This window comes from Puntigrus tetrazona, chromosome 16 (assembly GCF_018831695.1).
Source record: "Puntigrus tetrazona isolate hp1 chromosome 16, ASM1883169v1, whole genome shotgun sequence".
NCBI lineage: Eukaryota > Metazoa > Chordata > Actinopteri > Cypriniformes > Cyprinidae > Puntigrus > Puntigrus tetrazona.
The window spans coordinates 3048466-3066594 of NC_056714.1; the positions used below are offsets into that span (position 1 = coordinate 3048466).

At 35.6% G+C, this 18129-nt stretch overlaps 1 protein-coding gene across 2 annotated transcripts in view; it reads right to left on the bottom strand.

Moving 5' to 3' along the window:
* ascc3 (activating signal cointegrator 1 complex subunit 3) overlaps nt 1-16113 on the bottom strand; it is a 148924-nt gene extending 132811 nt beyond the window's left edge. For both annotated transcript variants that reach the window (XM_043260891.1, XM_043260892.1), the window contains exons 1-5: nt 15984-16113; nt 15126-15244; nt 12679-12829; nt 7664-8247; nt 2646-2766 (exon numbers count right to left, since the gene is read on the bottom strand). In XM_043260891.1, coding sequence (XP_043116826.1) covers nt 2646-2766; nt 7664-8247; nt 12679-12829; nt 15126-15215 — 946 coding nt within the window. In that variant the 5' untranslated portion in view covers nt 15216-15244; nt 15984-16113. The remainder of the gene's footprint in view (nt 1-2645; nt 2767-7663; nt 8248-12678; nt 12830-15125; nt 15245-15983) is intronic.
* Between the last annotated feature and the right edge of the window lie 2016 nt (nt 16114-18129).

The following is an 18129-nucleotide window of genomic DNA, read 5'->3' on the forward strand; positions in this document are numbered from 1 at the left end:
TTATCGTATTTGAAAGATATCAGAAGGATCCCAGCATTAGGAACAAGTGGATATTTCATTTTTATTGGCATTTCAGACCATGATCCCCAGAATACACTGGTAGTGTTTTCTTAACTAGTATTTTTAACTAAGATTTATGATCTCTTTACAGCAATTTACCATTAATTTTACGGCAAAGTCTTTCACTTATTTCTTTATAAAGCTACATTTTGTAGCAACGTCTAGCCTACAGAATGTTTTTCTCATTTAATGCAATAATAACGTATTTTCTCAGCCCAAATTGATGTGCGAATAATCTGTGGTTAATTTGATTATTCTGTACATTGTTTAATTAATTACATTAAAAATTTCAATTGCAATCTGTCTGATGATGATGATGAAGTATTAAATCTCTTTTGGTGATAGATTTCTATGTATACTTTACAAAACATATATACTGTACAACATATGAGGAACGTACTTTGGAATAAAGCACTGAATTTCTTTTCCTACTCATAAGCACACATGCCCTTGTTTGTCCTGTAGTAAATCCTTAAATATATCGGTAACTAGGATTTGTTTTCCTGTACACTAAACCACACCCTCAGCATGAGACACATTGCTAACTTGATCTACACCTATCATTAGCATTAAACACGATTCATGTATAACAATGCACATTGCTGACATTATTTACTTGATGAAATCGCTACATAATTGAAAAAGACCTCATGCTTCCTGCGGGTGCTACGTCTCCAATCACCAACATCTTTAAACCTCAGGACACCATGTTGTCACCAAGTTCAAGCGCTGCCGTAGAGCGCAGAAGCAAATGACCACACATTCCCGGGGAATAAAGAGGTGGCAGACGGACAATGTGCAAAAAAAAAAGGATTTTAATCTAAAAATGGTCATGTTTGACTGAAACTGCCTTTAAGTGAGCGCTAATTTCTCTGATGTGAGCAGCGCACAGGTACTTTAAATCATGATATACAGCATTCAGAGTTCAGACAAACAGCCCATTGTCGTGAAGTGAAGGTTAATAGAGAACGTTTAAAGACTAACGCAGTGTTTTGAGAGGTGGCAGTTGTAAAGCTTTATGGATGTTAAAGGGTCAGTGGCCCCGTTTCTCTCTTCATCTTCCTTTCGTTCACTCTTTCAGATGGCCTTTCTTTGTTTTTAAATGAATAAAGAAAAGCCATAGGAAAGAATTTCAAAAATCTCCATGATGAATCACAACGATATAAACTGAAATATTTGGCTGGGTGATATAGCCATCGGTATATATTAATGCACATCTGGTTCTTTGAAATCTCCTTTACCTGTTTTCAAATGGAGTTTTAACTGCCGCTCCATTTGAAAGCGGGTGATGAACATTTACAGCTAATCAAGGAACCGGCTTTATTGACCTGATGCGCATGAATACATAATCTAAAAAATATAGTACTTGAAATTCAGAAAAAGCTGGGTAGATAGAAAAAGCATTTGTGGTTGTGGCAGTGGCAGGTAACAATGACTCTTCTGATTGGTGGATTTAAAAGGAACCCTGGGTATTAAGACTAGTATGGTGTAAATTATGTCCCTTGCAAAGAAAACCCATTTATGTTATAAAAAAAAAAAATCACATTGTTTTATACATATTTTGGACAGTGGGAGACGCCAGCTCACTCGGTGAGCACTCAGAATACACAACTCGAAAAATAATGATGATATACATAGCAAAAAAAAAGCTTATAAGATGTGATGGATATAACCATAGGTCTAAACCAAATGCCGCGCTATAATTCTTTCCCGCACAAGAAGTCTAAATGCCCTGGATATCGAGGGTAATCCGTGATAAGAAACTCCTCCATCGGCCGCTCCGTAATAATAAGCGCAGATATGTTTACATCCTAACGGGATGGCATAGCGTTTCTTGTCTCAGCCATTTGTAAGCTCTTTCGGTAGCTGTGGTCTACTGAAATAATCAAAGGCATCAGAGCTGAAGTGGAGAAGACACAGAAAAAGTCTTTAGGATGTTTTATTCATCTACAGGCATCTTTCCATTATTTTGCCCGACTCTTATCACTAGGAAAATGGCTAGGAAAGTGATACGTTGCTTTTCTTGTTGCCCTTCAACTGAAAATTACAACCAAAAATGACACAATGTGGTATCTTATCAGAATTTTATTTTCTGAACTGTTTATTCTGAGTTGTGTTGCAGTAAAAAGGGCCAGTAGTTCACCAAGTAAAACCATTTGACGACGTTGGCGTAGAATGTAATGTGCGCATAAAATAATGTTGCCCCCCAGTCCAGAAACGGCTGTCGATTTTCTTAAAATAACATACACCTTTAATGGGTTTCTATAACATATTTCAGTAAGACACATAATTTAGTTATATTAAGCTATAAATGTCTTAACACCCTGGGGATCCCTTTAAAGTACATCACTTCAAGATTACTAGTAATGTCATTTTTCAACTTGAGTCTTAAAAACTTATAACTAAATTATCTTTAATATAAATGTTTGTGACCCAGACTGATGTGCTCTGTTAGTACATTCAATTTGTTTTATTTCTATTTTTCTAAATCATATAAAACCATAATAACCTGTGACTAAACTAATAAAGCATGAAGAGAATTTTGTTTACGCTGTGAAGTTCTAAGAAGTTGCTACCAAGCGTACCTGAAGTGAAGTGAGGTCTGCTATCCAACGGGATGGACACCAGGGAATCCACAATGTCTGACCTACTCTGGAGGAGTTTGGAGATCATCTCAAATCCCTGAGGACCTAGAAACTCAAACAGCTACCAGTCAGAGAGAGAGAGAGAGAGAGAGAGAAAGAGATGAGATTAGGAAAATGTGAGATAAGAATCAAAGGATATGTGCAGAGAAGTTTATATAAAACAGCAACCAGAACAGACACAGTATTGAAAAAAAATCAATTGTTAGCAAGGTTAACTTTTTTTTAATTATGAATCAGTTGACTTGGCAAAGCATTTCAAAGAAAACAAAAGGGAATTATAATTCCTACTGATACAAACAGCCTTAAACCAAAGTTGAAACAAAGTTCCTCAAAGAAAACCTCATTATATTATTATTATTATTATATTTTTATTGCAAACCAGTGACCGGTGTACTTTAAGTGAGCCATCTGAGACTGATCCAATGGTGAATCAAGTTCAGTATGACTAAACGTAGCATTATAACCTCACATTTCATTAATCTAATCATTAATTTACAAAAACCAGTGCTGACTTTCTGCGCGTCGCTACTGTATGTGCTATGCATTAATTAACCATTATCAGCATATGCATATGGAACAATTGTTGAATTACAAGGAGCGTTCGTTTCATTGACAAATAACGTCATAATTAGTCGACCAAATTTTTTTGACTGATGAAGCGAGTGTGCTTACAATAACCAGACAATATCGTCCACTGGTACGAAGGCTAATATACAAGGCCTGGACAATGAAACTGAAACGCCTGGTTTTAGACCACAATAATTCATTAGTACGCTGTAGGGCCTCCTTTTGAGGCCGAATCAGCACCAATTCATGCTTTGGCGTGAACGGGCCTTAATACATCTTTCAAACCTGTAGAGACTTTCCGTTGATTTGTGAAGTTATTTAAATGGTTCATTTTAATCACATGTTTATTAATAAACGACTATTACTCGGCCAGATTAAAATATTGTAAAGTCCTGGTAATTATCTGAACACACCTAAAGCTAAGCTTCACAGAAGTAGAGGCAAAGCTTTTAAAGATAGCAGACAAGACGTGCTCAAGACTTCAGAGTCTTGCCTGACTCGAAGCTTAATGAGTTGAAAATCACCACAAAAGCCACAGTCTAGTTTTACGCATAAATCAATTTTGCATAAAGAATAATACATATGATGTTGAGCACTCATCTCTCAAGGGAACTGTAGTATGGCAGATATCGAAATGATGAGCTGCAATTGTATGCTTTATGGTGAAACAATGACATTGATAATCTTAATTAAATTAACGTGAACACTACTGGGCAATTGTGGTCCAATCGAATTACCATGCTGGACTTCTTCAAAAACAAGAGCCATTAGCTCTCTAAGAGCAGTTTTTAGGATAACACTGCTATGCAAATAGGATACGTTGGATCCTAGTGCAGTTTTTACTTTCCATGTATGACATAATGTCGCAAATAAGTCAAATAAACCATAATAATAATTTTGCACCCCACCTGTCCACCCCTAGTGTAATTACATTTTTAATTTAAAATTAAATTTCATTCACGAAGCTGCACATTTTGATCCATGATATCCAATAATGTACAGCAAACTACATCTTATAAATACATGCGAAATACTGAACATTTAAATGTAATAGCGGTAATGTGACCAAAAAAGAAGACAGGACTAAAAGATCACACATTTTTGGATTAATAGCTCCTTCAAAAATGAAAATTTGCAGAAAATGTGCTCACCCTCAGGCCATCTAAGATATAGATGAGTTTGTTTCTTCAAGGGAACAGGAGACATTTAACCTTACATCTCTTGCGTACCAGTGGATCCTCTGCAGTCCATAAATTAGCATCTTGTGAAGCGAAAAGCTGCTTGTTTGTAAGAAACAAATCCATCAATAAGACATTCTGAGTTTAGAATGGCTCCAGGCTAAAATCTAATTCCCTTATTCATAATATGATCGACTGGAGTTGAGTGGATTATTGTGATGTTTTTATTAGCTGTTTGGACTCTCTTTCTGACGGCATCCATTCAGTGCAAAGGATCCTAAATTCTACATTTCTCCAAATTTGTTCCCACAAAGAAGCAAACTACATCTTTAATGACCTAAGGATGATTACTTTTACAGCTTACTTTAATTTTTGAGTGAACTATTACATCAAAATAGTAATTTATATATATATATATATATATATATATATATATATATATATATATATATATATATATATATATATATTTTTTTTTTTTTTTTTTTTTTTTTTTTTTTAAACAAGTACCTAGAGTATACTGTGGAGGTAAACAACTAGTTTAATAAATATAAAGGTGCTTATAAAATAGCAGTGTTTTATTTTTAAATGTCAAGGTAAAAAAATGGGTGAGTGAACCTTAACATTGCTGCATCCTTCGTTGAACTCTTTATGTAAAAACCATTGTATCCAAATCCTGTGAAATCTAAAATCCCTCTGTTCCCAAAATGATTTTAACAGCCAAATAACAATAAAATGGTATGGGTGTGACAGTTTCACTGACATGACTGTAAAATCTTTTCAGCAGATCTTTTGTACAGATACCACTCCTGCAGGGATGCTAAAAAAAAGCTAAAAATGGCTTTAAAAAGAGCTTTAAAATAGAGAAAAAAGGCAAACAGGCAATAAATGCACACCTCTACGCTGGAAGTACAAAGCGATTTCATTGAAGTAGATACACATTCCCTGTGCTCTCTAGAAACTATTACAAATCTTTCCAAGTTTGTTTGTCTTTTCGTGTTTGTGTGGTGTACCGTTTACTGTTTTAAATGCCCCAGCAGACTCTTTTCTTTTAAATGCAGTTATACTGTTACTTTGCTCATATCATTTTTCTACTATCACAAAAAATTGTTATGTTATATGTAAAAACTCAAATATCATTGTTGTACCTAGGAAGGATGGCTTTGATTATTGTAATGACAATCATCAGAATAGCATTCAAATTGTTTCATATTTAAAATTATTTTTAATACAAATAATGTATGTGGTGTTGTATGTGATCAATTACAATAATTATTTTATGGTGGACATTGTATTTACAGCCTGTTTGACAAAAAAGAGCCTCAGAGAAACTCATAAATTGTCATCTGTCAGATTAAATATACTCTAAACATCTGGATAGTTTTGCATAATGCTGTCTAGCAAACATCAGTCCCTTTAAATTCTCTGATTAATAATTCGTAATTCGCATAACACGGATTTATACATTTAAAATGTGACCGTTAGAATCAAAAACCATACTAAAATCAACCTGTTCAATAACAAAGTATTCAATAAGTTTTTCAGCTGTTATATTTTTTTCAAACGTTCCATCAATCAGCAGTTTTCTCCTGGAAAAGCAGTTCTAAATAGCCTTTAAATTAGCTTCATCTAATCTCCCTCTACGTTTCATTGCTCTAAATAGATTTGAATCGGCAGCAAATGTCATGATTTATAAAGTACAAACGTGAAATATTAAAAGCTGCTCTTCACACTGCCACTGTCAGGTTTAATGGTAGTGAATGAGCAGCCTTTTAACTTTTCTGTTGTTGACTTTAGAGTGACGCGTGCAGAGAATAGTGGAGAGACGGGCACACAAAGGCCAGCCCACATCTAAAGGTGTCAGTGGGATAGCTGGCTTCCAAATGTCAGCTACGTGAGGAACATTAGAACAGGATGTAAGTCAGGTACTACAGTGCTCATTGTTGGCACAGGGGACCACCCCTATCACCGAAGATTACACATCAAAACCAGTACATGCTACCTACATTCTGAGACTAAAAACACTTAAAAAGGGACTATAAAAAAAAAAAAAGTAGCTTCTATAGGTTTCTCTTTTTGTGTGTGTTTTGCCGCTAAACACTAAACCTGTCTTTGTCGGCTTAGTTTGGTCAGTTGGCATCTAAAGAATTCAATTTCACTATTGTTCTGGAAAGATTTTGAGCACTTTTTTACGGTGGAACACTGGGAGAAATCTTTTCAGTTTGACGTTATAACTAGTTTATTCTTCATTTCTAACAACAATATATTTGCTGCAGATTGGAAGTAATAGAAGTCACAGTCAAGCGTTCGTGTTCACACAACAATGAAAAAACCCCTAGCACTAATAAAAGAACGTTATTTGTAAGACTCACGTTTACCATGTTCTCACGTTTATGATAATATACGCCGATGATCAAATGTTTGCGATAAATAAAATCCGTAATGGAAAAAAAGTCTTGTATCAAAAATGGTGGACAGCATACCGAAGTCCGCATCGGTCATGGGAAAATGTGTTAATGGATTTTCATCTGTGTGCACTTCTTGGACACATTTATGAAGTGCAAACAAGATGTAAAATTAAATTTTGCACCCAATGCCTAATAAAAAAAAAAAAACATAATAAAAGTGTGTCTGTGTACCTTTGTGGGCTTTATACTGTTGACACAAAAGTGGACTGTACTCTGGATGTGGTCACTGAAATCTTCCGTTTCCTAAACCGAGTGGGCTGTTATAATTAAGGGTCACAATGTGTTATAATTAATTGATGTGTCGGTAGTCTTGCAAATATGAACTTTAATGCTGAGGCACGAGGTTACAACGTAATGCGATCCAATTTCCTTAGTGAACAGGTTTTTATCAGTTCTCCAATCTTTGACATAATTTATAATTTATGCTGCTGTACAGTTATTGCACTGAACCATACAAAGACAAGGCGAGCCAAGCTTCAAACTATACTTTTTTTTATCTGCTGAGTCTGAGCAGAGATGCATATATTATAATATTTAATAAACAGTTAATCCCAAGATTGTCTTTTGCAACAGTAACCTGCTTAAAACCATTTGTACGTTGTGAGTGACAACATTGACAGCAACTAAAAATATAAGATAACGATATTTTTATAAGATAAAACTGGCCATGAAAGACAGTATCACACTTCCAATATACGTTTCCATAAATAAATTCATAGATTTTTTTGTTACAAACATTTCTCACCTCGTTTTGTAGTTCGTCATCGCTTTTTGTGGAAGCAAGCATCTCAAAAAGAGAGGTGGAGAGCTCTTCGGCACTGGATGATACCATATTTCCCTCTTTCAGGTATTTCTCCACCTCTTGTCTCAGGATGGAGCTGTCTGGGTTTCTCCGCTCTAGCTCTTCTGCGGAGCAAGCATCATCTCTGTCACCTCCTGCTCTCCGCTCACCAACATGATTATTGAGAAAGCTGTGAAAGTCCACGTCCTGCTCCATATCAGTCCCCTCTGACCAGGGCAGAGTATCTTGAGCATCCAGCACATATGTGTCAAATGAGAAAGCAATGTTCCGTCCAAAGATAGAAGTATGGTTCACCGTCTTGAGAGAACTCTGTGTTTGGATGAAAGCATCCACCTGAGATTCTCCAATCTGGGCCACTAAACGACCAACAGCTGCACAAGACAACTCGGCTGCAGACGCCGGAAAGGGTCCAAACATCTGTTTTATGGCCCTGGTTTCCTCGTGACCGATCTGGTCTTTGTTGTGGAATGTTTTAAACAAGAAGACTCCGGCACTTTCAATGGTGTCCTGCCCATAATCCGTTCCAACTGCAAAAAAGTAAAAGAAACATACAGTATTTTGTTTGCATGCACAAAAACATAAATGCATATGTTGAGAATGAACCTAGAGTAAATACAAACTATACTACTGAAAAAAACTGGCTATTTTGTAGCATATTGCGGGTTTCCTAAGGTATTGCTAGGTAGCTGTTTGCTACAACCATTTTACAGACGTTTTACTTATCTTCAGTATCTTTATAATAACCATGCTAATTTCTCATTTAGGAGCAAAAATAGCAAGTATCTGTAAAATGGCACCTGCTCCTGTGATATGGATTATTCCGCTTGCTTTAACAAGCACTGCTAATACCTTCAGTCTTTTGAAACCATATGGTAGCTCTGTGTGGAACAGACTATATTTAAGCCAAAATGTAAGAATATTTAAAATCACCATTCAAATTCAACAAAAGAGAGTAAGTCATGCTGTTTTGCAATTTCAAGAGGATGAGAATTTTCAATTCAGGGTGAACTATCCTTTAATGCACGCTATGGCCATTATTTAAAGCTATCAGTTACTTGTTACTATCTGGAGTGTGAAGAAGTGTAGAAAAGAGACAAGAAAAGGTTGTGCAAAATGGCTCGAAGGAGACTTTGTATGAGTCAGAGACATGGTACTGTATCTGAGTCATGGCATATGAGAACATTAGGGGACTCAGTGCTGGACAGTTTTTGTGTGGATATTTCAGTCTCTACAAACTCTACAGTGTGCCCTTTATGTAACAAGAAGCAGACTGCAAAGAACTTGAAGGACCTCCGGATAAAGAAAAGTTTGAAAGTGGATGGTGCAGCAGCTAAGGAAGCAACACTGTGAAAATGAAGCAAGAAGATCACCGGTTTAAATCCCAAATAAGCCAAGAGGCACGAGTTTGCATGTTCTACCTTTGTTTACATAGGTTTCTATCCTGGTATTCCAGTTCCCCCCACAATTTAAAGATTCTTAGGAGATGCTTAATGGTCTATGAGTGTGAGTGTACATGTGTGTCCTGTGATGAAACTGCCATCTGTTCAGGGTGTTCCACAGTCAATGGCTCAAGACACGAAGATAAGCACCGGCATTCCCTCACAGAATACATGGATGGAAAATAGATGGTCTGATCTTTCTTTGAGATCACTGATAGACAAGAGCCTCCTTGTCTCCTATATTCTCCTTGTCTCCCTCTCTGCTGCAGAATCTGCATCATGGTGATGAGTAGCATTTGAATTGCTTGGAGAATTAAAAAATGATCTCAGTGTAGATGACAAGATGAAGATTAGGGTGACAGACAGTACAAAATGTCCTAAAAATTCTGGAAGCTGAAGGTACCTTGAGGTGCAGGTCTGCTTGCAGGAGCATAACCTCTTTGCAGGCGTTTCTGATGTCATTCCAGGAAGTATACTGAGAACTTTGTGTATCCATTACGGTCTTCTACTTAGTAGGCTGGAAATTAGAGCATTGCAGTGTGGTTTTTGTTTTTTTTACCTCATAGACCAACTACCCAGAAAAGTTGTGTTGACCTGAGAGACTTATGACCCACACTTCTTTCCAAATGAACTGCTCAATTGCATAAGGTGGGTGTACACTGCCCAGGTTTAGACAAAAACAAAGATTTGAATTCTTCCACATGTTAGAAGTCAAGTAATCTGATAATAAAATGCTCCAATATTTTTAGTCAGAACAATGATCAATCAGGTTAAACCATCTATTGGTTGGTTTCCATCTGTCCAACAAGAATATTGCACAACCACTGCTGTAAGAAAAAAAATCTTTAATGGCTTTAAAAATTAAGTGGATGGGAATGTGCATGGAAATGATATGCTGATGTTTTTATGCATAGTAACTGTGCATTGTAAGAGCCATATATGATTTTTCAGTAAAGAGATTGTGACGTAAATAGTATTGTTGATGCCACAGAAATCACCATTTGTAAAAACCTAGAAATCCTGTATAGAGTCTGCGAATCAAAAAAGGAAAATGACAGAAGCTCAAACCTCAAAATCTGAACCGCATTGTTATATGAAACATATTACATTTTTCCTGGTATATGCCTTGTTGAAAAATTCTTTACATTGCCAGTAGGACTTGGTGAAGCATGACACTAATATGGTGACAACCAATAACAAAGAGGAATTCTGAAACCTTTAGTCATCTGTGCAGAAGACAAGCGGTAAAGCACAAACTGATGTAACAGAACTACTCCGCAAGTAACATGCAATTTCATTTTCAAATACCGAAGGTAAGAGGAGAGACCAAACTCCAGCAGTTTTTTAAGAATTTCCTATGGCAAGTCACACTTGAATCTTGAAAAACGAGTTTTCATTGATTAGAGGGAACGAGTGGCCAATAAGAAGCCCTCCTCTCCACAGGGCCTGTTGTTGTCTTATCTGATGACAAAAGACATTTGTTCCTACAGAAATCCAATCACACTGAAGTGAACCTTTTCCACAGTGACGTGTGAAGGGGATTTAGAATGTCATTCTGTCCGCTGTCCACTTCACAAAGCAGAGAGATCAAAAAGAAAGAGAACATGAATGTGGAATGGTCCTACAAGTCCCTCGGAGTTCGCATCACTCAGGAGTGAACAAGACAGACAACACATCGGTGTTGTTCGGGGAAAGGCTAAACCTCCAGTTCCAGCCCAGAGTTCCTTCCGCATCCCAGATATTCACGAGAGGAGCAGAACAGCAACATTAAACGGTAACAAAGAAAGACCCAAGATTCATTCATGGTTATTTAACCACAGCAGAGCTTTAAGCGACTTGTATTAAATTGAATTAGATTCATCAGGACAACTGAATGCCACAGAGGTAAAGGGTGTCTATATAATCATGAATCATTAGATGCTAAGTGAGTTGATGACATGTGGAAAATGATCCTGACCTTAAGGTGGTTCAGTAAGTCTACTACCAGTGCTGGATTTGATTAGTTCTTCATGGTATTAGGCAGAAAATGAACCACAGCAAAGTTGCTGCAAAAAATCTATTTTGACAGCTGGCTGTTAAACTTTACCAGAAGACATATGGTAAAAGATTACTGAATTAAATTTTGATAGTAAAAGCTGCACATATAAAGGCGTGATCATCTAAGGACACTTTGATTTTTATTTATAAACGATACATCACGATACATGTTTTTTTTTTTGTATTATAAATACTCAATGATACATTATTTCATAAAATGAACTATCCCCTTCAAAACAAAACCAATTTAATCTCACAGTTTGTTTTTCACAGCTCAAGAGTGTGAACAAAGAAATGTGGATGCCCATAGGCCCAGAAAGGGTAACAAAATCTTTGATAAAGTCTTCAGCATGCATAAATCAATGTTCAGCCTGTGAGCACAATGACTCTCAATAAAGTGTGTTTTAGAAGAATCTGGATATTATTATCTGACCTGAAGCAAGGGGTTTATTTAAGACTGTTATAAAAAAGTCAATGAAATTAAGCTTTTTGTAAGAAGAAATAGATCAAAATGCCTTCAAGTCGAGTGCTGCCAAAAGAGACGCCGACAATCAACAAAACCTGTGATTGCTGGATCAAAGTGTTTAATATCGCATGACATTTTAAGTGTTATTTCATTAGATCTTCTGTATCTGTTTGTCTCATGTCTAGAATACACATGGATTAAAGGAAAAAAAAATATTTTGACAGAAAAATAAACCCCATAATTATGCAGAAATTTGCCACTTGCAGTAAGTCAAACTGCAGTATTTCCTCTCTCAATCAGTAGAATATGTGGTTAACACCTGGTCATGCATGAAAAAAAACAGCGATGTATACATTGAAACTGTCATGTCTTTGGTCTCTTTTGTTGTTGTCATGCGCTCAGTGTGCCCTACTTTCAGTTCTAGTTAAGTCTTTCAGCCGTGTCTCGTTAATTTAGTCAATTACGTTGTGCATTTAAGTTCTGTGTTTTGAGTTCACGTTGTCCTCATCGTCAATGTCCTTACCCGATGTCCTTACGTGGTTTTTGCCCTGCCTGCCTGTTTATATGTATTTTGCCCGTTGATAAGATTAAACCCGTTTAAGTTTATTTTACTTCTCGAGTGTTCCTGCGTCAAACCACAAAGTCACAGAAACCAGCTTAATTTGAAAAATTCTGTGAACTTCTGTACTTCCCTTTGAATTGACTTCTGAGTATTTCATGTGTTTCAAGTGTGGTTACTAAACTTAACTAAAGGGTTGATAAAGAAAAGTTAATTGAATCGTGTTGTAGTTGCATTTTCAAAAATAAAAAACTAAAGGATCAATTTTTATTAGAAGTTTTGTCTCATTGCCCAACCATAGTTACACTATATCTACAGAAGCATTTGGTTTGTTACGTTAAAACTAAGTAACTTTTAGTACAATCAGTGAAGCCGTTTGCACCGGAAGTGCTCATTCGTCCATTAGTTTGTAAAGTGCACTGTAAATTCCTGATTGGATTGTTTTTGAATCACATACCGATCTGTTTGGCTGCTTGGAGGATATTCTTCAACTCAAGAGTGGCTGCCGGTTGATCTTTCTTCTCCAGATGTTGGGTGAAGAACTGAACTATCTTCTGCCATGTCAAACCACCTCTGCCAAATATTTCCTGTCGTTTCAGGCGTTTGCTCTGCAAAAAAACGAACATTTAAACAGAAAGGATTAAATTGTGAAAACTTTTTGCTTTCCATTTATTTATAGTACTGCATTTTCACTGTATTTCGCTACAGTTAAAAATGGGTTACATTGGTTATTCGTCAATTTTACGCATAAACTGAAAATAAAAATGATGAAACATTTTGAGACGCAATTATTTTAGATTTTTTCAAGATTTTCAAGATTCAAGATTTTTATTTACTTGTACTGAAATGTTATTCAGGTACATTCCAAGACTGTGCAAACAAGAAAGAAAGAAATGTATTTAAATCTAGAATGTCAAATAAATACTTACGTGTGAATATATGTGAATACATGACAATAAAATAAAATGTAATATACATGTATGTACAATTTTCCAATTTTGAATCACCTTCTCCTGTGAGACCAGCAAATTGGAAATGATATTATTTGTGGGTTTGAAATACTGTAAAACACTAATGAAACGACTTCCACCGCACACAGCTGAAAGATACAGTAAAGGGTTATTTGAATAAGCGCCTCGGTTTGCGATGCCTGCTCAATAGGTCATGTCACCGGGTCAGTAAGTAAATTAACACCACGCCACTGTATCAGCACTTCAGTGCCCTCTCAAACTCAGCATTATGAGTGAGCGCTCGGAAAAACCTGCACCCTGTGCTCTCCGTCCAAAAGCAGCGGCGGTGGCGATAAAGAAATCTGAATTTAGAGACGAGGGGAAGAATTTACTTTGAACAAAGGTGTGGCCTTCTGCTTCCGCAAAATCCCAATAAAAGCAAAGTCGAGAGAGAGAGATTAAAGAGAAACAGAGCGGTCAAAGCTTATTTAATATGAATCGCGCTCTCAAGGTCGAAGGAACGCGATTAAATGAAGTACAGACAGAGGACATCAGATTACAAAGAGACAAAAGCTGTTTCGGCTATTAATTAGAGCGATATAAATCTATAGGCTGATATTATCAGCATAAAACAGCACTTTGCAGATATATCTGTGGCCTTAAGTCAACTTTAATCCATATATCACAGCTAATCCATTTGTCAAACTTCCTAACTTTGGCTGATTATGTGAGAAGCCTTGGACATGGCTACAGGTGATTGATAAAAAAACACGTTTAGACGTGGCCTGTGCAGATAATGCCTAAATAGCTGCCTTTATTTCATTTTCTGAGTCTTGCAAGTGCAAAAACAAATCACTATTTTGATGGTAAGTGCATTTTTTAAAGATTTACCTGAAAAATCCCGCTAACGGCTGATATTAAGCTCAGACGTGGTCAGCAACGCATTACTGTTTCTGTTGTTTTATGACTGGATGTCAAGGGGATTTGTAACTTTATTATTCTGAGATAAAAGTATCTGTTATTTTAGCTGTATTATTGTTGGTATAACTACATATTTGTCTCTAGCCATGCTTCAGCACCCTCAATGCAATTCTATGAAAAGTCCTCACTAAATAAAAAGACACATCTCCTTAACAGGCAGATTTTAAGCATTACTGACAACAGATTTTGGGGGTCAATAAGATTTTTATTTGTATATTTATTTAAAAAATATATAATAGTATTATTTTGATGCAGTAATAATGCATTACTGTTCTTTTAAACTCCAATTTTCCATAAATATATTAAGCGGGAGAACCGTTTTCAACTGTTTGGAAAATAAAAATGTACTTGAGCAGCAAACAAGCATATCGGAATGATTATGTGACAGCTAAAAATTCAGCTTTGGGTTGTACAAATATTTCATATTTTAACTTGTTTTCATATTGGATCCAATATGGATCCAAAGGAAACCTTGGTAAGCATAACAGACTTCTTTCAAACAACATTAAAGTCAAAATTCTCACCAATTATTTAACTGATTTTCAGCATTTTCACAAGCACAGCATACTCAATAGTAGTCTAATTGTGCAGCCTTTCTTAACTTCTATTCGGATGGGACTAGTTTTCAAACTACGTTTGAGTTTAGATTCTTAACACTTGATGATGTCTGCGATTTTCACGTACCAATTTGGACAGAACTAACATTTAAGAATTAAGATCACACGATATGTATGCGTTCATCGCATACAGTCAAAAGGATTAATTACCATAGTATAACCACTGTTTTACCACAAATACAATGGTGAAGCCAAATTTGATTGACAAATTGTTTTGTGCCCAATGATCATGTGATCATGTCATTTGATTTCTATATTAAAGCACTCGCTTGCAACAAACCATTCAAACTAACATCCCAAAAATAAACAGTTCAACTAATAAAACCAAAGCTGTAGTTGGATTCATGCTGTCTTACCTTGAGATCATAAATGTCTTGTGTTAAATCATCCTGTTTGCTGACAGTAGAAAAGGAGCGCAGGGCTCCGGTGAGCCGAGGAGGAGACATGGTCAACCACGCTCAAGGTCGTCTGCGTCCTGTTCAGGTGGGAAATATGATAAATGCGAATATAGACAGTTCCTTTATGTGTCTTTAATGAAGCAGACAGTATGGATCGCATCCATTCATTTTATTTAGGGTGCGTAACACCTGACACAAAATCACAACTGATAACTGAGGAAAAATACCTAAAAAGGTGCTTTAAAATGAATTAAACTGCCAAAATTAAACATATTCCGGATTTTGACAATACTCCTCAAATCTGATTATCTCTTCCTTTAACATTTGAGAGTGAAAGTGATGGTTTTGAAAGCCCGGGTTCAAAAGTGGTATTGTGCTAATGTTCTTTTGCACTTTCATTTATTTAATATAATTATTATATCGAGGTTTCAAACCCTTTCTGGCCCCTGTTCAAGTATGAATAAGACAGACTCTACATAAGAACTGCTTAATGCTGAACTAGCGTGTTATGATACTGACATACACGTGATATTTTAATAGCAACATCCTTATGAAATGTTTATCTAATCGTGGCAAAACATTACGACTTCATTATGTTAAAGGAATCATCTGACTCTACTTCACAGAAACACGCACACGTTTCAGGGTCCATTAAATCACACGAAGTGTGATTTTGGTCAAACCTGCCCAAAACAGAGATAACCAGCACATGACAACAGAGCTAACGTCTGTTTTTCATGTTCACATTAGTGTATTTGAAAACCTCAGCACACAAACACATTATATTAACTTATATAGATATGAATGTTGACTGACCACTAGCAAGTTTGAGTTGACAGCGGGTGAAGAGATTGAGGTAAAGTGGACTCTCTCTGCTGGACCCGTCAGAACCGCGTCAACCGGCGTACATGCAGCAAGCTTACGGTGAAGTGCATTGTGGGAATTGTAGTTTTGTAATGTTACTACGCGCCCGCTTTCAACGGCGAAACAGTAGTTAGTGTACTACAATATCCGATATAGAGACAAATGCGGAAACAGCAAGGCAGCAGTAATCCATCAATGATAAATTGATGCTTTCTAAAGTTCTAGCGAAGCGGAGTTACATATCTAAGTTACACATCTGTTCATATCACGTGAATGTAACAAATTAGTAAGATTTGTGTTTGTAAATTATATATATACGATTGTTTGTTTTTTTCAAATTTAGATTTTTTAAAAAAAAACGTATACACTATACATACTGCTCAGTAGCCTGTCTATAGCCTGTATGATTTTTGTTGACAAAAAATATAATTTAGCATAATTATTTAGGACAGTGGTTCTCAACTAGTTAGTCGCAATTGAAAAAATGATAAGCTAAATGCAATCAATTAACATATATATATAAAAAATAAACTAATTATACAAACATATTTAATCAGTATAAAGAGGCAAAATAAACAGGATTACCAACTTCTTAAATGATGAATATGAAATTATATTAATACATTTCAGGGTACATGAAATGTTATATCAATACATTTAGAAAATTATATATAATTATCGTGTATCTGAAAGTGTAACAGTGCAATGTTTGGTTAGTATAAAAGTTAAAAAAAGTCCATGGAAAGTGTGTGTGTGTGTTTATCTTTATGTTTGGCTATGTGTGTTGGGCTAAATTATGTTTAAAAACTAAAATAAATCTACCATTGAAACCAATTATTGCAATGATTCTTCTGTACTTCTATAATAACAACATAATTTTATTATTTAAAAATAAATATATATATATATATATATATATATATATATATATATATATATATATATATATATATATATATATTTTAAATAAATAACTGTTATTATTATGTTAATCCTTTACAATGTTATAAAAGTATTTAGTATTACTTTTGTATCAATCGAATGTATCCTTGCTGAATAACAAACAGACATACTAACTAACTAACTAAAAAAAAAAATTATTACCGGCTCCTTTATTTTGGAAAGTACTTTACAGTTGTTTAGAGGATTATGTGCATACTTAGACTTGGGTTTTAACAAATATCCTCACATATAAATGATTAAAAACTAATAAAATGTTTGAAATTAATTTATGTGATTAATTACTATACATACTTTTTTTGCATATTCTTGAGTGTTTACCCTCGCAAAAGGCCAGTGTAACAGTATATCATGGTGCAGTTTGCTACAGATGGATAAACCATGGCACTTTGAGATATACCATATTAAATACAGAAAGGAAAAAAGGTATTACAATGTCCACCTAAAATTGTAAGTGCTGGTTGAGTAATTCTTGTAAAACTAGTTTAATATTTTTCACCAAGTGATATATTTAGTGTTTATAAGGATAATGTTGTTCTACTGTATAGTATTTGCAGGCCAATAAAATACATATACTGCAAGTCTTAACTCATATAAAGAGGTTAGACAAATAGCTAAAAGTCACAGGACCGTGGCCTCAGTACATCGTGATAACATTTTAGTAATACATGATGTATAAAGAACTGTCAAAAACAATGTCTGTTATATTTTCACAAAATTGGGCCCCATATTTTCCATGAATGCACTGCTGAAATGCCCAAGGCAAGGCTGTTCAAAGAGGTTCATATCTCAGAAGGCCCTCTCTGAATGGTGTCATTGTAGATATAGCAGTGCGTAACACTAACCTGATTTAAACAGCAGAGAGGCTGCACCCTGACTTAACCATGGGCAAAGTCATTTAGTGTAGTGTTAAATAAATCCCCATCCAGACCTGTAGTAACACAGAGCAGCATGTTATTTAGCACTCGAAAAAAGTGACGGTGTAGTCAAAGGTTATCCGCAAGAGAACAGTTTGTGTAGATGATCGGCCGCCCACAACTGTGCTACGGTACATGTATTAATGACAAATTTTTCCCGTTGTTGTTCAACGCTTGCTTGGCTTGTGTGTATTTTAATGTCATTTTTAGTCAAGAAACGC